The 22,886-nt window shown below is 42.0% G+C and overlaps 2 protein-coding genes across 5 annotated transcripts in view; one reads left to right on the top strand and one right to left on the bottom strand.

Moving 5' to 3' along the window:
• Positions 1-4,180, bottom strand: part of TET1 (tet methylcytosine dioxygenase 1) — a 144,727-nt gene extending 140,547 nt beyond the window's left edge. For all 3 annotated transcript variants that reach the window (XM_037805255.1, XM_037805256.1, XM_037805257.1), the window contains exon 1: positions 4,100-4,180. The gene's annotated coding sequence lies outside the window, so the exon portion shown is untranslated. The remainder of the gene's footprint in view (positions 1-4,099) is intronic.
• A 15,206-nt stretch (positions 4,181-19,386) lies between these two features.
• Positions 19,387-22,886, top strand: part of SLC25A16 (solute carrier family 25 member 16) — a 42,677-nt gene continuing 39,177 nt past the window's right edge. The window contains exon 1 of one of the 2 annotated variants that reach the window (XM_037805152.1): positions 19,387-19,636. In XM_037805152.1, coding sequence (XP_037661080.1) covers positions 19,507-19,636 — 130 coding nt within the window. In that variant the 5' untranslated portion in view covers positions 19,387-19,506. The remainder of the gene's footprint in view (positions 19,637-22,886) is intronic. The other variant, XM_037805151.1, reaches the window with a different exon arrangement.

Here is a 22,886-nt window from a genome sequence, read left to right as displayed (position 1 = left end):
AAAAAAAAGCAAATGTACACTCAGCTGCCACCATCCAGTTAAGAACTAAAACATTTCCAATACAGTTAAATCCCCCTTGTGCACTCTTCCTTAATTCCACTTCCATTTTCCATTTCTGATGAAAACTAATGTTTCCATATGTCTCAAAATCAGTTTTATTCCATGCTAGGATATCTTCAAGAGTCTGAGTGGTACAGGATAGTCACAGAATAATATATATAGTCTGTGCAAAAAACAAGAGACTGCAACCTGTTATTAAACATAAATAGTGGGGGAAAAAACAAAAAACACAGATAGCGGGCTCAGGAGGGGTGGACCATAAGCAATTAACTGACACCAGCTTGTGAGTTCTTATTTTTCTGGAAGGGGAAAAAAAAAAACTGGGATGCAAAACATTACTCAATTAACAGGTCTTTTCACCAGAAGGCACCAATACTCCTAACTCACAATAGGATTTCTTTTTCCTACATTGTCTTTGTAACATAGAGGACCGGAATGTATGAAATACAAACATTATAGACCAGGAGATGGAGGCCAAGTCCTAATTTGGGACACAAAGAGATATGATGCCAGCCCAAAGTACAGAATAAAAGATTAAGGACACTGGTGGAAGGGGCAATAGGGAGAGTATTGCTTAATAGGTAAAGAATTTCTGTTTTGGGTAATGAAAAAGTTTTAGCAATGGATGGTGATGATGGTAGCGCAACATTTTAAAAGTAATTAATACCACTGAATTGTACACATAAAAATGGTTGAAATGGAAAATTTGTTTATGTATGTTACCACAATTAAAAAAAAAATTAAGGACAGAGTGCAGAAGTGTCAAGAGTAGGCCCCTGGGTGAATATAACAAACACGGCCTGTATGAAGGTCTGCCAATTACACAGTTTTAAAATTCCATTGCCAAGTCATACCTAACCAAATCGACCAACAAACAGGATCACAAATTTTGCCTCAATATTATTTGAACTTACTAAGCAATGAGAGTCTTTCCCTAAGGAGGAACTTTTTTTTTTTACAATTATTAAAATAATTACCTTGCCTAAAAAATGAAAAGCTGACTTCCTACACTGTATCAGTTATCTGTGAAAGACAACACTAACAGCACCATTTCAGAAAATTCCCAGCCACCTGCATCCCTCCTCTTTCTGGATCTCCCAAAGTCCCCTGGGCAGGAAGTGGCTGAACTGATGTAACCATCCAGCCCACATGTCAATTTAAAATTATATTGCAATCCTTCCCACTACCAGCAGTGGCCAAGAGTAGTGAGTATTTGCATATAGAGAGCTGGTTGCAAAAAGAAACTAGGATTTCATGCCACCCCATTTAGCTTCTTAGAATGTAGAGGCTACTGCACTTGACTGAGAAAAAACAAAACTTAAAACATTTTTTTTTAAAAGGCACCACCTGGCTCAGTTTCCTCCAGCAGCTAAGTAAGAGGAGGTGGGCCGAAGGCTCGCTGTTCCTAGATAGTTTCCTACCACAGGAAGTGTGAGAGCCCTCAGCACATGGAAAAGCTGTTCAGGGAAACTCACTAGAATGCCAGCAGATTCAGTCAAAGGCTCCTTCCATATGTAAAACACCCCTGCTGCCCTGCAGAGAGTGAGAAAAAAGGGCCGAAAAGGGCCAAGAGAAGGGAAGGGGGGTTAAAATGGGGATAGAATGGCCCCTCCAAAAACAAGAGGGGCATAAAACACATTGGAGGGAACAGGAAGAAAAAGCCTAAGAAGGAAGAAAATGTATAAAAAGGAGAAAAGGCAGAAGGACAGAAGGGGGAGAAAGAAATTTATAGTAATAACCTAGAAAATAAAAAGACAACTGAGATCAAAAGGCAAAAGCCTAAATGTAGAAAGACCAAGGGGGAAAAAAGAAGTGTTAAGTAAAAGTACCGCAAGGAAGGAAATATCCAGTAAGACAGGCGGGTGGGGGAGGGGAAGGACAAATCCGATGAAGATTGGAGGAAGGAGAGAAACAAAGGGCAGCAACAGTGGTGATCCAAACCTCAGACACATCAATTCTGGAAGACCAGAGAGGAGAGGGATAGTTAACTCTCATTAAAACGGTAAGTGGCGGTCCCGGCGTCGTAAATCTGGGCTATTAATCTTTGCAAAGAAAAAGGTTCAGTGTTTGCTATCTCCGGTGTAAGTTGATTCTGAAGTTTAATTGAAATCATAGCATGGCTTTAAATACTGCGGTTGACAACCTAATTAAGATCCCTTAACGGGGCGGCGGAGGGGAAGAGGACTTGGGTTTTAACCTGTGTAACTAACCAATCCCTATGAAATCAGAAAACACATCCCAAGCCACAACGTAACCTAAGTCATCTGGACCTTGGAATTAATACGAACTAATCGCCAAATATCGCAGTCTTGATGTGCATATCAGCATGTCTCTCCGCTGTTAAACTGTAGTGATACATTCCTAGTATGTCCTAAATAACTCTTGCCCTAACAGGTTAAGAAGCTCCCTTTTTAATCTTATGTTGTCATCCTGCGGCCTAATGAAACCAGTGCTTTGTTTTACTTTATATTAGGGAGCGGGGTCCCAGGGAGGACCCGCGCACTTCAGTCCCGGGACTACCTGAGTTTGCTGCCGGGTAGCGTCGTCGCCCTGCAGCCCACCCGGGGGGTGGAGTATGCAGCGAACTCCCAGGACACAAGGCTGTTCACCTAATCCTTTCCTGGCCCGAAGGTCTTGAAGCATTTTTCAAAACATTTGTTCATAAACCGACCATTACTAGGATGTAGTATGTGGTTCACTTTCCGCCTGAGAGCGGCGCGGCGGCGAAGGGGAAGAGGTGCATAAGTGACCAGTTCAAGATAGTTAATTTGCAAGGAGGACGAGTTGCCGGCGGGGAAAGCACTCCTAGCCCAAGCCCTGTTTCTCTTGGAGATACATTAATTTTTACTGAACCACAAATGCCCAATTTGGTTTCCCCATTCACGTGGAAAGTTTACTGGCGTCGAACCGCTCCTTCCAAACCACTTCTTGTCACGTATGGACTGCACAGCCCTTCTAGGAGCTGAAATCAGGCGGGGGCTGAGGGGGAGGGAGGGAGAGAGGAAGCTCTAGCTTCGTCCCTTCCCCAGCACGCTGAAGTGGCGGCAGCAACCGTTTGCCCCCCTCGGGCGGGGACCCGGCCCCTCACGTGCTGCACGGCGGATCCCAGGCACCCACCTCCGCGCATCCCCCACCCCCGGGCCCGCTCCCTGATCCCGCCGGCGACTCCGGCGTGTTCGGCGACCGGGTGATGCTCAAAAGAGTTTTTTTAAAGGCATTTTTGACAGAACATGAGCTCAATCCCCTAGTCCCTTCTTCCCCGGGCCGTATAACTCCAGGTCAAACCTCTGGCAAGACTTCTCCACCGCCTCCACCCCAGATGCTTCTCCCTGAAGCTAACCTCCCCGAAATGTGCTGGGAGGCAGGCGCCAAAGTGCTTATCCTACGAATCTGTCCCAAGAATGGGGGTGGAGAAGAGAAAATCTGCTGGGGAGAACCTTGGGCAACCGTCAGCCCCATACTTCCCACCCGCAACTTGCACAAACTCTTCCTCTCCTCACCCCAAGACGCCCCAACTTTCGACAGTCCTAAGAGGCGCGACAATCATCCCTCCGGCACATTCAGGGATTCCCCCCACCCCTCCCAGGTCAACCAGCACAGCCCGGGGTCCAAGCCCCAGGCGGCCTCACTCCCCTCACCCTGCGACCCGGCCTCCAGGGCTGGCGGCCGCGACCTCCGGCCAGGAGCATTGTTTACCACCCGCAACAAAAGCGCCCTGAGCGGCCCGGAATGGGGGGTCGCCGCGGGGAGCGGGCCTACCTCGGCGGCCCGGGGGAACAGGCAGGCGCCGAACCCGCTAGCACGTCCAGCCGGGGCCAAACGCTGCCCCCCACACCCCACTCCCCACACCTCTGCACTCTCCAAAGGTCCAGCTCACCACTCCCCTGCTCAGGCTCCGAGGGCTGCGCGCGTCCCCCGGGCTCGGAGCCTGTCCTAGCCCTCGGGCAAACTTTCCAACGCGCGCTTGATCCCACAACTTCGGGGCCGCGGGCTCCCGGCGGGCGCGAGGGGCGCAAGCAGACCCGGGTCTGGCACCTACCGACTCCCGGCACGGTCAAGGCCCAAGCCCCCAGTGTGGGCGGCTGCTTTCCAAAGGTCCACAGGGGAGAGGCAGGTAGAGTTGCATGACTGGGGCGGGGCGGGGCGGGGGGGGGGACGTCCCGGGGGGCAGACCCAGGAACAGACCGGCCAGCGGCTGCGCGCACAAAGCGGCGCCAGAGCGGACTGCGCGGCCGCTCCCCGCCAGGTCAGCCCCCCGGAGCAGCAGTGTCTCCCCAGGACAGACCTCTGGGAGTGAAGCTGGGACTCTGACTTCGCTGGACCCTGTACCGCAGAGAGAGAGGCAAAACGTGAGCTGGATTTCCCCAAACTGGAGCTGGACTCCCCTCCAGACCCTCTCCCTTTCCCCACCTCCTCCCCTCCCCTCTCCCTCCTCCTCCCCCCCCTCCTCATTTGTCTTCCAACATCGTCTTTTTTTTTTTTTTTCTTGGATGGCAAAGGAGAGCATTGGAGAGGGAGAGAGGTGTCAAGACTTTGAGGGGCTCTCAGGCTGAGATACAGACGTTTTTTAGGGTCTCTAAATGGAACGTCTACAGATACATTAAGTGGGTGCCAGGAAAAAGAGGACACCATTGAGCAATATCTGGGTCTCCCACCATAACGTTAGCGGTGGAAAACTGCCCCCAACACCAGAGAGAGAAGTCAGAAAGGGTTTGACTCAGCACTTGATGTCTGCAAAGGTCATCTAACATTTTTGTTAGTTTTGTTAATTTGGCCCCCATACCTCTGCAGTGGTCCTATTCACTGATGAATAAATAAAGGCACAGGAAGAGGAAAGATATTGTCTGCTTTAGGAGCAAAAACTAGCTGTTGTAGGCCACAATTAAGACTGATGGGGCATCTGAATTTCTCCCTAAATGTGTGATGTCTGTTGCTTCTTCTTAGCAGTCAGTCATTATACAGACAAGTAATCCAGATCTTTAATGGGGTCATGGTGGTAAGGAAAATGCTGTTCATGGAGCTTTCATTCCTTTCAGGTCAAACTTCAATTGAAGAGAACTGACTCATTTCATCACCAGCATCTGCACCATTCTACTAACCACATTCACACTTATTTTTTATTCTATTATACACACTTTAACAGATGTAACCAGGTTGTTCTTTTGAGAAAGATTCCGAAACTTTCAACCTTCCTCACTGATTGCTTCATTCAAATTTATTCTTGACCTAGGATCTGGACATACAAAGATGAATAAAATTTGCCTCCTGCCCAGGAGAACACATTCCAGTTTGGTAAGCAGAGCAAACTGATGACTACACTATAGTGATTTCCACTGTACACTCAGATAAAATAGCTTGGTTGGAGAAAGTCAGAAATGTGGCATCTGAAATAAATCTTGGTAGTCAAAAAAACTGACAAAGTTATTTTTGAAAAGGGTCCCAAGTCAACTCAATTGGGAAAGAATAGTCTCTTTAACAAGTGGTGTTGGAAAAACTGTGCCAGTTTGAATGTATTATGTCCCCCAAAACACCATTATCTTTGATGCAATTGTGTGTGGGTGGACATATTACTGTTGATTAGATTGTAATTCTTTGAGTGTTTCTGTGGAGATGTGACCCACCCAACTGTGGGTGACAACTCTGATTGGATAATTTCCATGGAGGTGTGGCCCTGCCCATTCAGCATGGGCCTTCATTGGTTTACTGGAGCACTATACAAGCTCAGACAGAAGGAGTGAGCTTGCTACAGCCAAGAGGTACACTTTGAAGAATGCACAGGAGATGAGAGAGGAGCTGCAGCTTACAGAACGACATTTTGGAGATGGCCTTTGAAAGCAGACTTTTGCTCCAGAGAAGCTAAAAGAGGACAAATGCCCCAAGAGCAATTAAGAATGACATTTTTGAGAAGCTGCAGCCTAGAGAGGAATATCTGGGAGAAAGCCATTTTGAAACCAGAACTCTGGAGCAGTCACCAGCCATGTGCCTTCCCATCTAACAGAGGTTTTCCGGACACCATTGGCCATCCTCCTGTGAAGGCATCCAATTGTTGATGACTTACCTTGGACACTTTATGGCCTTAAGACTGTAACTTTATAACCAAATAAATCCCCTTTACAAAAGCTGATCCATTTCTGGTGTTTTGCAAAAAGGCAGCATTAGCAAACCAGAACAAACTGGATGTCCATAAGCAAAAGAATGAAGGTGAATGACTACATCACACCAAAAATTAACTCAAAATAGATCATAGACGTGACTATAAGAACCAGACTATAAAACTCCTAGGAGAGAACATAGGGAAGCATCTTCAGGACATTGCGTTAGGCAATGTTTTCTTAACTTTACATCCAAAGCACAAGTAACGAAAGAAAAAGATAGATGAATGGGACCTCATCAAAATTAAAAACTTTTGTGCATCAAAGGACTTTATCATGAAATTAAAAAGACAACCTGCTAAAGGGGAGAAAATATTTGGAAATCACATATCTGACATGGGTTTAATATGCTGAATATATAAAGGAACCCAACAACTTAACAACAAAAAGACAAACAACCCAATTAAAAATGGGCAAATGACTTGAATAGGCATTCCTCCCAAGATATACAAATAGCCAAAAAAGCCCATGCTCAACAACATTAGCCATTAGGGGAATGCAAATCAAAACCACAATTTGAAACCAATGAATGGATAACTAAAACATGGTTTATACATGCAATCGAATATTATTCAGCTGTAAAAAGAAATGAAATCCTGATACGTGCAACAACATAGATAAACTTTGAAGACATCGTGTTGAGTGAAATAAGCCAGACACAAAAGGACAAATAGCATATGATCTCACTGACATAAAATAATTGGAATAAGCAAACTCATAGAATCAGAATCTGGAAGATAGATTACCAGGGGATGGGGTGGTGATAGGGAATGGGAAGTTAAGGCTTAAAATGTGTCATCTTCTTATTTGGAATGATGGAAGTGTTTTGGTAATGAATGGATAGTGGTGATGGTAATACACGGTTGTGAATGTAATTAAAAGCCCTGAAATATATCTCTGAATGTGATTAAAAGAAGAGATATTAGATTGTGTATACGGTAATAGAATAAACTTTTTAAAAAATCCATAGATCTACATGTTCCAGTTTGTAAAGCTGCTGGAATGCAATATGCCAGAAATGGATTGGCTTTTATGATAGAGGTTTCTTAGTTCACAAATTTACAGTCATAAGGACATGAAAATGTCCCAATTGAGGTATCAACAGGATGATACCTTCTCCTAAGAAAGGCCGATGGCATCTGGGGTTCCTCTATCACATGGGAAGTTAAATGGCTGGAGTCTGCTGTTCCTTATGTTCCAAGTTTAGCTTCTGTTTTCTGTGGCTTTCTCCAAAATGTCTCTGGGCTTCTATCTTAAGTTCTCTGGGTCCTTGTTGCTTCTACTGGGGCATTTTCTTTCTAAGCTCTCTCTCTCTCTCTCTCTCTCTCTCTCCCTGAGCTCTCTTAAAGGTCTCTGATAAAGGATCAAGACCCACCTTGAACAGACAGGGTCATATCTCCATGGAAACAACCTAATCAAATGGTCCCACCCAATAATAGGTTTGTCCCCCGAAAGAATGGATTAAAAGAACATAATCTTTTCTGGGGTACACAACAGCTGCAAACCAGCACACTACACTACACAAACAGTGAACCCTAAGATAAACCATTGAGTATAATTAATAGTACAATTATAAACATGAGCTATCATCAGTTGTAACAAATATTCCACATCAATGCATGATGTTAATAATAGTGTGGTATGTGGGCATCCTATATTTTAGGCATGATTATTCTGTAAACCCACAACTTCTCTAATAAAGAAAAAAAAACAGCTCAATGAGATACCATTTCAGACCCCGTAGAATGACTATTATTGAAAAAAAAAAAAAAAGAAGAAAATTACAAGTGTTGGAGGGGATGTAGAGAAATAGGAATACTCATTCATTGTTGGTGGGAATGTAAAATGGTGCAGCTGCTGTGGAAGACAGTTTGGCAGTTCCTCAGAAAATTAAGCATAGAATTGCCATATAACACATCTCTCCCACTTCTAGGCATACACACAAAGAATTGATAGCAAGGACTCAAACAGATAAGTGCGAATCAATGTTCATAGCAGTATTATCACAATAGCCAAAAAGTGGAAGCAACCCAAGTATCTATAGGGAAAAAAAATGTATATACATGCAATGGAATATTATTCAGCTGTAAAAAGGAATGAAGTTCTGATACATGCTACGACATGGAGGAATGTTGAAGACATTACGTTGAATGAAATAAGCCAATCACAAAAGGACGAACATTGTATGATCTCACTATCATGAAATAATTAGAATAAACAAACTCAGAGAGTCAAAAACTAGAATATAGGTTACCAGAGGCTGGGGTGGGTATAGGGAAACAGGAGTTAATGCTTAAATTGTACAGAGTTTCCATTTGGGTTGATGGAAAAGTTTTGGTAATGGATTGTGGTGATGGGAGCACAAAATTGAGAATATAATTATCAGCACTGAATTATATATTTGAGTATGGTTAAAGTGGGAAATTTTAGGTTATATATAATAAAAAAATTTTTTAATACCATGGGAGTGTACAACACAGTGACCCCTAATGTAAACATGGACTATAGTTAACAGTACAATTATAAGAATATTCTTTATCAATTGTAATGAATATACTACACTAATGCAAGGTGTTAATAACAGGGTGATGTATGCGAACTGTGTTTTCTGCATGATTTTTCTGTAAACCTATAACTTATCTAGTTAAATAAAGAGTTTAAAAAAAATCTGATGAAGTCAATGTTTCCAAAAGCCTCCCTGTTTATTACTTGTCAGAAATAATGTCTTGGGACCTAGATGAAAAGAAAGGAAATGTTGGGAAATTTCTACTCAAAGCCTGATTTTCATTAAAAACAAAAGGAAAGAGGCTACCAGGAACTAGAAGTATCCTGGCTTTTGTCAATTAAATAAATAGATTAGCTTTAAAATGTATTGAAATAGGGCTCTCTGCTCCTCATGTGACTGACAGTCTGCTTCTTCAGCCGCATCCCTGAGACTTGAAGATGAAGATTGGAGTAAACAGATTTGGCTATATTGGGTTCTTGGTCATCAGGACTGCTTTTAACTCTGACAAAGTGGAGGTTTTTGCCATCAATGACCCCTTCATTGTCCTCAACTACCTAGTCTACTTGTTCAAGAGTCTACCCATGGCAAGGTCAAAGACACTGTCAAGGCTGAGAACTGGAAACTTATCAATAGTGGGAAGCCTATCTCTATCTTCTAGGAGTGAGATCCCACCAATATTAAATGGGGCAATTTAGTGGAATCCTCTGGTGTCTTCATTACCTTGGAGAAGACTGGGGCTCACTTGAAGGGTAGCGTCAAGTGTCATCGTCTCTGCCCCTTCTACTGATGCCCCGTGTTTGTGATGAGCCTGAACCCTGAGAAATATGACAACTCCATTAAGATTGTCAGCAATGCTTCCTGTGCCACCAACTGCCTTGTGCCCTGGCCAAAGTCATCGATGACAACTTTGGCATTGTGGAAGGACTCATGACCACAGTTCATGCCATCACTGCCACCCCTTGGAAAACTGTGGTGTGATGGCCATGGGGCAAACTAGAACATCTCTTCATCTGTTGCCGCTGCCAAGCCAGTAGGCAAGGTCATTCCTGAGCTGAATGGGAAGTTCACTGGCATGGCTTTCCATGTCCCCACCTCTGATAGATCTGACCTGTCTAGAGAAAGTGGCTAAATACCATGACATCAAGAAGGTGGTGAAGCAGATGTCAGAGGGCTCCCTAAAGGGCATTCTGGGCTACACTGAGGATCAGCTTGTATCCTGTGACTTTAACAGTGACACCCACACTTCCACCTTTGAAGCTGGGGCTGGCATTGCCCTCAATGACCACTTTTTCAAGCTCATTTCCTGGTATGACAATGAATACCCGTAACACAACAAGGTGGTGGACCCTATGGTCCACTTGGCTTCCTAGGAGTAAGAGCCCCTGGACCACTAACATGACAGGAAGAGAGAGCTAGTCTGCTGCTGGGGAGTCCTTGCCCCAACTTGATACCCCAGCACTGAGCATCTCCCTTCCTCAACATTGTTTCCATCCCCTGAAGAAGGGGAGGAGCTTAGAGACCCTTACCTTCTAATGTATCATCAATCAAGTACACTGTACCCAGCAAGAGGACAGGGGAACTATTGAAATGGGAAAATCATACAAGGATGTAGAAAGATGTCCATGATAGCACTCTTTCCCTTGATTAAAAAAAAAAAAAAAAAATTAAGTCCCTACTATACATGTGTCAGACAACATCTGTGAGAAAGAAAAACCTCCGCCCTTGTGGAGCTTGCATTCTATTAGGGCTGACAGAGGGTTAGAGATAATAAGCATGATAAATAAGCAGAATATGTAGTGTGTCAGATGGTGTGCCAGTTTGAATATATTGTGTCCCCCAAACGCCATTATCTTTGATGTAATCTTGTGTGGGCAGACGTTATCAGTGTTGATTGGATTGTAGTTCTTTGAGTGTTTCTTTGGAATGTGCCTCACCCAGCTGTGGGTGATGACTCTGATTGGATAATTTCCATGGAGGTGTTGCTCTGCCCATTCAGGGTAGGTCCAAGTTGATCAGTGGAGCCATATAAATGAACTGACATAACAGAAGGAACTCAGTGCAGCTGTGAGTGATGTTTTGAAGAGAAGCTACAGCCAAGAGGGACACTTTGAAGAAAGCACAGGAGCTGCAGATGAGAGATAGTTTGAAGATGGCCATTGAAAGCAGAGTCTTGCTCCAGAGAAACTAAGAGAGGACAAATACCCCAAGTGCAACTAAGAGTGACATTTTTGAGGAACTGCAGCCTAGAGAGGAACGTCCTGGGAGAAAGCCATTTTGAAACCAGAACTTTGGAGCAAATACCAGCCACGTGCCTTCCCAGCTAACAGGTTTTCCAGACACCATTGGCCATCCTCCAGTGAAGGTACCCGATTGCTAATGTGTTACCTTGGACACTTTATGGCCTTAAGACTGTAACTGTGTAACCAAATAAACCCCCTTTTATAAAAGCCAATCCATTTCTAGTGTTTTGCATTCCGGCAGCATTAGCAAACTAGAACAGATGGTGATAAGGTATGGGGGAAAAAAAAGCAGGGAAAGGAACAAGGAGTGTTACGGAGGATTGCAATTTTCAACACAGCAGTCAGGGAGTAGATCTGAATGAGGTAAAGGAGAGAGCTGGGGAAGAGTCCAAACCTTGGAAAGAGCAGGTACAAAGGGCCTGTAGGTGGGATATGTCTGTAGTGCTTAGCATTTTCACAAGAGTAAAAAATTGGAAACTATCAACCTGTCTATCAGAAAAAGGATAGGATGCTCCTTCTGGCCAAGTTTGGGATAATTTTGAGTTTGGAAAAGAGATTTTGCTTAAAGAAATAAATTTGGGAGTCATCAGCATGTAGATGATACTTAAAGTCATCTTGGTATCTGCTTCTTAGACTTAGCAGCTAGCAGTACCAGGGCCATCTGATAATGTCAGAAGAGGTGGTCTGATATTTCTAGTAGAAACTAAAAAGTTGAACAAGTCATGGGAAACTAAGTAACAACATCAGGTGTCTACCCAACAGGAAGAAAAGAAAGTGCAATTCTTTCCAGACTTCAATTTCAAGGAATACATTTTTTGGTAATTTCCCACTATCTTTACAACTACCATACCCCATTCTTCCTGAATAACAAAGCAAGAACTCCTGTCTTATTTCCACTTACCTCACTAGAAAAGAAATGTGAAGATACGTATAATGTGGTTATTAACTGCACTTATCTGCCTCCCTAAAAACATAACTTTAGTCCCCTTTCAAATTATTTCTGATTCTTCTTTTGTTCTATCTCTAAATCACTTTCACAGCCATGCTTACTAATTCCCTTAAGTAATACAGGGCAGGGGGAGATACATACTCACCTTAAAAAAACAGAAACAAAACCGAACTCCACAAAGCTTCTTTCTTAAACAATATAATCACTTGGGCAACATTTACAAGTTCTACACCACTAAGTATTGATGAGGATAAAAGGCAATCAGATTTCTTATACATTTCTGGTAGCATAAACGGTAAAAGTAAAGAAGACAGACTTATTCTCTGTAAGGAAATCAGGATTAAATGAGAGAGAGAGAGAAAGAGGTGAGATAACAGTAGGTGGGAAAGGGTTAACTGACCCCTGTGGGTGTGGAAGGTGGGAAGGTGATCTGGGACAATAATCCACAAGATCCTGGGAGATAGCTGGGGAGACCTGGCAAGATAAATCTGCTGTAGTGAAGGCAGCAGAAGTTTAGCATTGGGAAAGATTTAATTGTTGTCAATTCTGCTAGGAATCCAAGAGAGCAAGAAAAACATAGAATGAAAAGACCTAATGGAATTACCAAAGAATGTGCAATTTTCAGGAATTGGCATTTACTGGTCAATTTACTGGCAGACACAGACCTAAAAACATTTTCTTACTCAAGTTTCTAAGTCAAATTGGAAGTCTGTCAAGAATATATATAGCATGCACATGACACAAAGAAGGTACAAACCAAAAGCCACTTCAGTGGAGAAGGTGGAAGAAAGAGGAAATCAAGTCGATATGCTAAGAGAAAAAAAGTTGGGATTGCCAAAATTTATTTTAAAAGGAAGGGGAATGTGCCCATTTGGATGTATTATATCCCCTAAAACACTGTGTCCTTTAATGCAATCTTGTGGGGGCAGACGTATTAGTATTGATTAGGTTGGAATCTTTGGGTTAGGTTGTTTCCATAGTGATGTGACTCAATCAACTGTGGGTAAGACGTTTGATTAAATTATTTCCATGGAGATATGGACCCCACCCATTGAGGATGGGTCTTGATTTAATCATTGGAGTCCTATATAAGAGCCTAGACAGAAGGAGCTGGCTGCTGCAGCCAAGAGAAACATTTTGGAGACAGCCATTGAAAGCAGACTTTTGCTGACGCTTTGCTCCAGAGAAGCTAAGAGAGGACAAAATGCCCCAAGAGCAACATTTTGAAGAATGTACAGGAGCTGAGAGAGGAGCTGGAACACAACCTGGGATCAGCAGACGCCAGCCATGTGCCTTCCCAGCTAACAAAGGTTTTCCCGATGCCATTGGCCTTCCTTTGGTGAAAGCATACTTGTGTTGCCTTAATTTGGACATTTTCATGGCCTTCAGACTGTAAACTTGTAACCAAATAAACACCCTTTATAAAAGCCAATTCATTTCTTATATTTTGCATAACAGTAGCATTAGCAAACCGGTACAGTCTCCATGCTTCTTTATTTAAGCACTTCTTATTCCATTAATGAGCCCCTCTTTCTCGCATCTTCAATCTCTTTTTTTCATTAGCTCATTCTTCTCTGCTGTTTATAGTTTATAGGTCTTATATGTTTATCATGTTCAGGTCTTTCTTTTGCTTGACCATGCTTCCTCATCTAACTTTCACTCTATTTCTCTCACTGAAAAAGTGTATTTGCTGTTTCTTGTTCCTACCATAACCATTTATTCCTTCACCCACTTACTGACTTTCCTGAGGCTATCCTAACAAAGTTATTTTGTTTACCTTTTTTCCTCTTCATGTTGAAATGCTTTTCCCTGGAATTCTGTGACACCTATAGTCCATTCTGATTCTCCACTTACATGCCCAACCAAATCACCCTCACAGCACTGTCTTTCTGTCCAACCCTCTTTCTGAGACTTCTCGGCACCGCAAGCACGTCAGAGTTCCTGGTCTCAGCAGACTTCCAAAATTGAATCTCCAGTCCTGGATGTTTTGGCTTGTAACCCCAGATCACTATCTTTAACCTCCAAAGTGAGGCACTGGTTATTTTCCCTTCATTTTACATGAGAAATACTGGGACCTGCTTTACTCTGATGCTTCTCTCTATGTCACATGTGGTATTAGGAATTACCCTTGATTCCACTAGCCAAGCCATGGCAGAATGATCTATTTTGAAACACATATCTTTTCATGTCAATCCCAGCTTATCACTTCACTGGCTTCATGTTGCTCTTAGGTTAATGACAAATTCCTACAGTGACTACAAGGCTGCCAATGATTTGGCTTTCATCTTTTTCTCCATCTCATCTTAGGTCACACACTGAGTTCTTCCCACTCCAGCTACAATGGTTTTCTCCAGTACTTAAAAACCAACAATAGTGTTCTTGTAAACCCACAAATCTCATTTGCAGACTGTTCTAGTTTGCTAATGCTGCGGAATGCAAAACACCAGAGATGGATTGGCTTTTATAAAAAAGGGGTTTATTTGGCTACACAGTTACAGTCTTAAGGCCATAAAGTGTCCAAGGTAACACATCAGTAATCGGGTACCTTCACTGGAGGATGGCCAATGGCGTCTGGAAAACCTCTGTTAGCTGGGAAGGCACGTGGCTGGCATCTGCTCCAAAGTTCTGGTTTCAAAATGGCTTTCTCCCAGGACGTTCCTCTCTAGCAAGCTTGCTCCTCTTCCAAAATGTCACTCACAGCTGCACTGAGTTCCTTCTCCTTGAGTCAGCTCATTTATATGGCTCCTCTGATCAAGACCCACCCTAAATAGGTGGGGCCACGCCTCCATGGAAATATCCAGTCAGTTATCACCCACAGCTGGGTGGGGTGCATCTCCAAAGAAACACTCAAGGAAATCTAATCAAAACTGATAACGTCTGCCCACACAAGATTACATCAAGGAATATGGCTTTTTCTGGGGGGCATAATACATTTAAACCAGCACACAGACAAATTTCATCTTAGACAAAGCAAGCATTTCTACAGTTCTCCACAGGCCAGAAGCTCCCTCTATTGTCTTAAACATCTACCTGATCCTTGCAGGTATCTGAATTCTTGACTCTTAAAAGATGTAGTGTGGTAAGGCACTCAAGGTTGTGATTGGACCTTGAAGACACTGAGCTCTCCCGCCACTGATTCTCACCGTAAACTCGTCCTCTTCCTGGACTGCTCTCTTTCCCATTTTCCCAGTTAAGCCCTAGTCATCTTTCACTTCTGGCTTTAAGCGTCACTTCCTTAAGAAAGTCTTCTCTAACCTCCTTGTTTAGGTCAAATCCTATTTTATGCTCTTATATCATTACGTTCTAAACCTCCTCTCAGAAGCACTTATTCAGTTTTACATGAATTTCTTATTTGACTTACAATTGTTCCTCCCTTTAGAGTATGAGCTCCTTGGGGGCAAGACAAGTATTCATTCACCATTGTAGTTCTGATGCTTTATAGCCTGTATAAGAAATACCTATTGAGCAAATAAAGTGAATAAATTAGGTCAGTTCTCTAAGCAGTAATTTCTAGTTCATTGCTATATCCAATTACAACTACATTAAGAGATAATGTAGTCATCTTCTAGGATATTCTTTTCTCTACAAGTGCTTGAAGAAGTCCTTCTCATTTTTTTATTGTGGTAAAATACACAGAACATTAAATCCACCATTTTAAAGTGTACAATTCAGTGGCATTTAGAACATTCACAATCTTATCTCTTAAGGCTCAGCTCAGGTCTTTCACTTTTCCTGATCTCCCCACCTCTCCTGCAGAACTGGTCTCTTTCTCCTTTTTACCGTACAGTACTCTATGCCTATCCTTGATATAGCACAGTTAACCGACAAATTATACTTATTTGTTTGCAGGTGCATTCTCTCTTACGAAGGTCTTTGTAGGGATTTTTATCTTACTTACTTTTATGACTCCAAGTTCTGACATAATGTCTGGAAGATAGTAACTGTTCATTGACTGACTGAATAATGACCTTGCTCTGCAGGTCCAGGTCTTAGCTGCACATACTAAGGAAGGGAGAAGGAACATAGCATCCACTACGTACTGAGCCCTGTGGTAGGTCCCATGCCTGAATTATCTTATTTAATCTTCATGTGATATCTTGGGGGAGGGGAGTATCATCCAAATTTTACAGGTTATAAATTAAAGCTCATATATTTAGTAAATTCTTAATGTCACTTGCTTAGAAAGTGGAGATATTCATACTACTGTTCTTTTTCACTACAGTGTGTTAAAAATTTAACACATAGATTTGGTGGGCTGTACAAAAAGACTTGGCTGGGAAAATGTTAGTTACTTTTTTAAAATACCAGATTAAAAATAAAAATAACAATACCAGATCACTAAAGCCAAAATAAAAGAGAAACCTGAAACCCTTTCCTACAATCCCTGCTCTCCTGATTAGCCTTTGCTCATGTTCACAGACTTTCCCCAACTGTCCGGTACATATTAGCTCACAACAGTCTAAGAGTATTTAATATAATTTCTAGAGTTGAAAATAAAGGACTTATATTTATCTCAAATAATTTCTTAAGATTTAATTACCTAAGGTCAAAAATATATCCAAAGTATGCTCTTAACAAAAATATCAAACCTTATAAAAGAGGGTAAAATTAAAAGGTAAAGGTACACCTCCCCATCCTTCATCCATCCCTCTGCCCAGAGGTAACCACCACTGACAGTTTATCCTGTTTCCCTCCAAAAATTGTTATGGCATTTCTTCCAATAGACTAAAATATCTTACTTTCTATACAAAAGAAAAAGATGCTCTATTTCATGTGACATTGAATGCATTTTGTTCTGTGGATAAATTCTATACTAAAGGAACAAAGACCTTATGTTATGCATGGGGTAAGTTATATATGACCCTGAAATTGTTTAAATTAATGAGACATCTCTGATACATGAAGCTTATTCCTGGTAAATTTAAATAAATAAAAGTTAACGATCTGTGGTCTAAAAGAGGCAACATAATAGAAAATCTGAAGATAGGTCTAAGACAATGTTAGTTAAGAAGGCACACTGATTCCTCCCTATTTCATCAAATGTTGGAGTACATGTAGGGTTGGGGAAAGCTTGCAAAGAAGGAGTTTTCGACAATTATTGTTTATATTGTATTCACATATTGTCTATATTCAGAATAACTCTGCAGTCCAGGTAGAAATCATTAGGTAATTTTCTATGTTTTCATTATCTTCACAGTTTGTACCAACCATCCCCAAGTCTCTCTTGTGCCTTAAACCAGTTCCTTTCTGTCTTTCCTGTTCTGTTAATGCCATTGTCAACTCTCTTAACCACCCTAGCAAAAATCTTTGCAGGAGCTTTGATTTCTCCTATGCTGCCCTCCACATCTAATTTAGCAAGTCCAGCAGATGCTGTCACCTCCATCCATTTCCTTTCTGATCACTATATTTTCATGCTCCAGCTAGCCTTCTTGCCTGGATTGTTGCAAAACCTTCCTAACTGGCTTCCTTACTGTCAGGTCTGTCAGTGTCTGCTTTCCCAATTTCCCTACTCCTCTCTCTCTGATTAATTTTTCTAAAACATAGCTGTCACCGGCTTCTTATTATACATTGAATTAACTCTAAACTCTTTAGCTGAAGATTAAGACTGTTCATGATATAACCTTGACCTACTTCTCCAACCTAATTGTTTAGAGGTCTGCTACAGCAAGTGTTGGAGTCACCGAGGGGGTTTAAAGAACTTAAGCTAGGCAAACTGGACTATTCCTTGTTCTTTGAACAAACTGTGTTTCCTTAACCGTGTGTGTTTGCATTGTGTGTCTATGTCAAAGGACATTAAAATTATTTCCTTCCCTGGTGACCACTGACAAATATGGTCTGCTTTTCCTCTTATGTGCCCACTTTTTTACCTTACGTGTACATTATAGTTATTTTACTGTTAGGTTCACATTTGTCTTATGAAATAGTAAGTTTCTTGAGGGATAGCATTGGTTTTTCTGTTTTTTTTTTTAAAGGAATCATGAAATTTTTTTTTTTTTTGGTGGTACCTGTGACTTTTTTTTCTCATTTTTTTTTTGGTTAACTTTAACATATATACATAACAGTGGTAACATTCCATGTATGATTTCACAAGTCAGTAGAGTGCAAAGCTCAAAGAATGTCATGGGTCACAGTTCTGCAACTTCAGCCATTTCCATTATTATATTTCTCCCTTTTTTTTTTAGCCTCTGCTACATATTCTAAAAGTGAAAGAGAAAGAAAAGATTGTTCTTTAAGTAAATCCACCTTCATTTATCATTTATTTGGTGCCAAATGACACATCCAACAAATAATATGAATGATACTTTTTTTCACGGATCTTACATTCTAGTGAGGAGAAACTGACAATAAAAACATTTTTAATATAATGTAAAGTTTATGTACAACACTTTATTTTATACACACACATATTTTGTTTCCACAAACAACTGGGTGATCTTAAAAAAAAAGAAATTATCTCAGTTCTGGAGCCTAGATGTGTGAAGTCAAGGTGTCAGGAAGGCTGTGCTCCCTCTGAGATTTAAGGAAGAATCCTTCCTTGCCTCTTCCAGGTTCTGGTGACCCTATATATTCCTTGGCTTATAGCAGCATAACTCCAGTATCTGCCTTCTGTCGTCATGTGGCCTTTTGTATGTATCTCTGTGTATCTGTCCTCTTCTTAAATGAATACCAGTCATTGAATTTAGGGCCCACCCTAATTTAGTATGAAGCTCATCTTAGCTTAACTACATCTGCAAAGATCCTATTTCCAAATAAGGGTACATTGTGAGATTCCAGGTGGACGTGAATTTTGGATGGAAACTGTTCAACCCACCACATATAGAGTCATGGAATACAGTGGGGGCAGAGAGAACGATTTGGGACTTAACTAACAGTTTAGGGCAGAGACTTGGGGTTGGTGGACAGTAAAGACAGCTCAGTGGAGGGCTACCAACGGATTCAGAAAGGCCTGACAAGGCATAATTATTTGTGTAATTTGCAGCATCTCAAAGAAAGAACTTGGGGGTTTAGCAATGTTTCTTTGGCATAGGTGGTGGTGGTAGGGACCCATCTGAGATGGCAGAGCTGATTTGGTGGGAGAGGGAAGTAAGTTCAGAGGTGCCTGGAAAGAGGAGCTGAAAGTTGGTCTGGAAAGGATGCATCTCAGGGAAGTCAGAGAACAGCCCAATGGGCGGTTACAAGGGAACGGAGAGGGCCAGGGTGCGCTTCCTGAAATGGTGGGTTTTGGAAGGACCCTCTAGGCAGCCACGCTTCCCTTCTCCGGTCTGAACACAAAAGGCCTGAAAAGGGAAGCGAGGAGTGAGGGGGTGGGGTGAAACGGGGTAGAAAAGGTGACGGGACTGGGTGACTCCCTCCTCGCGACCAGATCCTAGCCCCAGCAACCCGCCCAATCCCCAGCCCCGTCCCCGGCTACCGGGTATCGGACCCGGGTGATCTTGAGCCGTGGTCTGGCCACGCCCCTAACGTACGCCATCAGCCCGCGCCGCGCCACGCGGTGTTGTGCACCACGGGCGCAGCGGTCGGCGCTCTGTCACCGCGGGCTCTGGCCATGGCCCGGACTTGTGATTTGTAACTTGGGGACTGAAGCTCCCGACACGACCCATGGCCCTAATGGCGGCGGCGGCGGCCTTGGCCGCAGCCGACTCCCCTCCCGCGATGCCGCAGGCGGCAGGGGCTGGAGGGCCCACAGCCCGCCGAGACTTCTACTGGCTGCGCTCCTTTCTGGCCGGAGGTGGGTGTCAGCTGGGTGCTCGGGGCGCCGGGATGGTCGGGCGCAGGCGGCCTCTTGACATTCTTGGACTCGGGCTGCTGCTGCAGTGCCTCGCCGGATGTTTGCTCTGACCTGCGGTAACCTCTTTCTAATAATCACTTGACTAGTGATAGACAGTTCCTGGTGAGGAAGAGTCTGGGGTTCTCAGGGAGCCGGGTGCGAGGGGCAGGTGGAAAGCACCCATTCTCCAGGGTTAGGATAGCAGGGGAAAAAAGCAGGATTCCTTACAAAGACCCCCGAGTTTCAGTGAAACATGCTAGGTCCCCATTTCCATTTTGAAGATAATGGCTGACCGAATGTAGAATTTGATTGTGCTGTTTAAAGAGAAATATTAGAGGTCAGTTTTTGAAATATGATTGGGAAATTGTGCAAAACTGTCTACAGCCAAAACTGGTTCCAATTATTCTAGTAAACTATGCCACAGTTGACAAGTAGCTTGGAGGAGCCCTACCATTGGTGTGACTATGGAGCCAGAGGCTCATATTTTCTCTAAGGAATTTCTTCTGCCTTCCCATAAATAGGTGTTTCAATCTCTACTCCCCCTTAAGTGCTTGTCTGGTTTGTCATCACTTAATAATTTGTTAAGGCTGGGATTTTAAAAAAATTCCACATTATGAGCACTTGTAGAAAATATATCTGTAGACTGCAGCTGTATTAAGAGTTTAATTATTTTGTTCTGCTGACAAAAAGGGCAGGCATACATAAAAGTGTAGGTATACATAAGAGAACAAAACAAAAATCCCTGTCTTCCCAGATTTTACCTTCATTGGGGAGTTGTGGGGAGAAAGACAAAAAGCAAAATGAAGAAGTAAATTATATTGTATGTTAGGTGAGGGGAAAAGCAAGAGCAAATGCTTCAAATCAAGAGAGGGCTTGGTTTGTTCAAAGAATATCAGAAAGACCTACGTTACTGGAGCCATTGCAGATTTTTAGCAGAGATGTGACACGATATGCCATGTTACAAAAGGAGCACTGGCTGCTTCGTTGAGAATAACCGTAGAGATGCAAATGCGGAAGCAAGGATAATGATGGTGTCTTGGATCAGGGTAGTAGACGTGGAGGAGGTGAGAAGAGTGAGAGTCTGGATATAGATAGAACAAACAGGATTTCTAAGACAGATTAGATGTAGGGTGAGGAAGAGAAGTTGCATGAGCAACTGGAAAGATGGAGCTGTCCTTGAAATGGGGAAGGCTTTAGGTGAAGCAGCTTTCATGGGGCTTTTTGGGGGAGATCAAGAATTCAGTTTTGGACAGTATTACATCTGTGATGTCAGTTAGATATTGTAGTAGAGTCTTGGTAAAAGGTAGGCAAGGATAGCAACTGGAACGCTCATACACTGCGGGTGGTAGTATAAATTGGTACAGCCTCTTTGGAGAACTGGTTGGGTAGTCATCTGTGAAGCTGAACATTTGCATCCCCCATGACTCAGCAGTTCACTCATAAGTATATACCAACATTTTTATTTCTGTGGTGTTCATAATAGCCTAAAACCTGATGCAACACTAAGGTCTGTCAACACTGGACTGTATAACTAAAATATGGTATGATTACATAATGAAATACTATGCAGCCATGAAAAGGAATAAGTTCCTGTCACTTGCAACAATGTGGATGAATTTCACAAACAGTGTTGAGCAGAAGCCAGATACAAAAAATGTTTACTGTGTGATTTTATTTGTATAAAGTACAAAAACAGTCAAAACTAAATTCATGTTGTTAGAAGTCAGAAGAGTGTGGTTATTGCTGAGGAGGCAGGGCGGATAGTGATTTTAGGAGTATAGTAGAAAGACTTCTGAGGGGCTGGGAATGTTCCATTTCTTTTTCTTTTTTTTTAAAAGCAGTTTTATTGAGACATATTCACGTACCATTCTATCTATCCATAAGCATATAATCAATGACTTTTTGTATAATCACAGAGGTGTGCATTCATCACCACAATCAATTTTAGAACATTTTCATTACTCCAAAAAGAAAAACCCTATAGTCCTTGACAGTCACCTCTCAATCTTTGTCCTTCCTCAGCCTTATAGAACCTCAAATCTAATTCTCTCTATAAATTTATTTGTAAGTATGTTTTATATTATTTAATCATACAATATATAGTACTTTGTGTCTGATTTCTTTCACTTAGTATAGTGTATTTTAATTGTTATATTAATGTTTTTTTAATTAGGTAGGTTTACAGAAAAGTCATGTAAACAATATAATGCAGAACATTCCATTTCTTGATCTGGGAGGTACTTACAGGGGTGTGTTCACTTTACGGTAATTGATTTAGTGGCATGCTTATGATTTATGTATTTTTTTCCATATATCTTAAACTTTGATACACAAAGCCTATTAAAAGGAGAAGGTAACAGGCAATAGCAAGTACAGGGAACACTACAAAGGTATCTTGATTAAGCTGCACATTTTTTTAGGAGCTTGCATAATTTTTTAACAAAGTTTATTGTAGCATAATTTTATACAGTAAAATTCACCGTTTTTAGGTGAATTCAAGGAGTTTTGACAGACATGTTAACAACCAAGATATAAAATAGTTCCATCATCCCAAAATATTTCCCCCTTTCCTTTGTAGTCATTTCCTTCCACTCATCCCCAGCTCCTGGCAGCCACTAATCTGGTTTTTATCACTATCGTTTTACTTTTTCCAGGATGTTATATAGATGGAACCACACAGTATGTATGTAGTCTTTTTTTTTTTAATTCATTTTATTGAGATATGTTCACATACCATGCAGTATACAACACAAAGCGTACATTCGATTGTTCACAGTACCATTACATAGTTGTGCATTTATCATCAAAATCAATCCCTGACACCTTCATTACCACACACACAAAAATAACAAGAGTAATAATTAAAGTGAAAAAGAGCAATTAAAGTAAAAAAGAACACTGAGTGCCTTTGTTTGTTTGTTTTTTTCCTTCCCGCATTTTTCTACTCATCCATCCACAAAATAGACAAAGGGGAGTGTGGTCCATATGGCTTTCCCAATCACATTGTCACCCCTCATAAGCTACATTTTTATACAGTCATCTTCAAGATTCATGGGTTCTGGGTTGTAGTTTGATAGTTTCAGATATTTACTGCTAGCTACTCCAATTCACTAGAACCTAAAGAGGATTGTCTATATTGTGTGTAAGAGTGCCCACCAGAGTGACCTCTAGGGTCCTTTTGGAATCTCTCTGCCTCTGTAGCTTATTTCAT

The sequence above is a fragment of the Choloepus didactylus genome, chromosome 15, assembly GCF_015220235.1.
Source record: "Choloepus didactylus isolate mChoDid1 chromosome 15, mChoDid1.pri, whole genome shotgun sequence".
Taxonomy (NCBI): Eukaryota; Metazoa; Chordata; class Mammalia; order Pilosa; family Megalonychidae; genus Choloepus; species Choloepus didactylus.
This window is presented reverse-complemented; position numbering and strand designations above follow the sequence as displayed.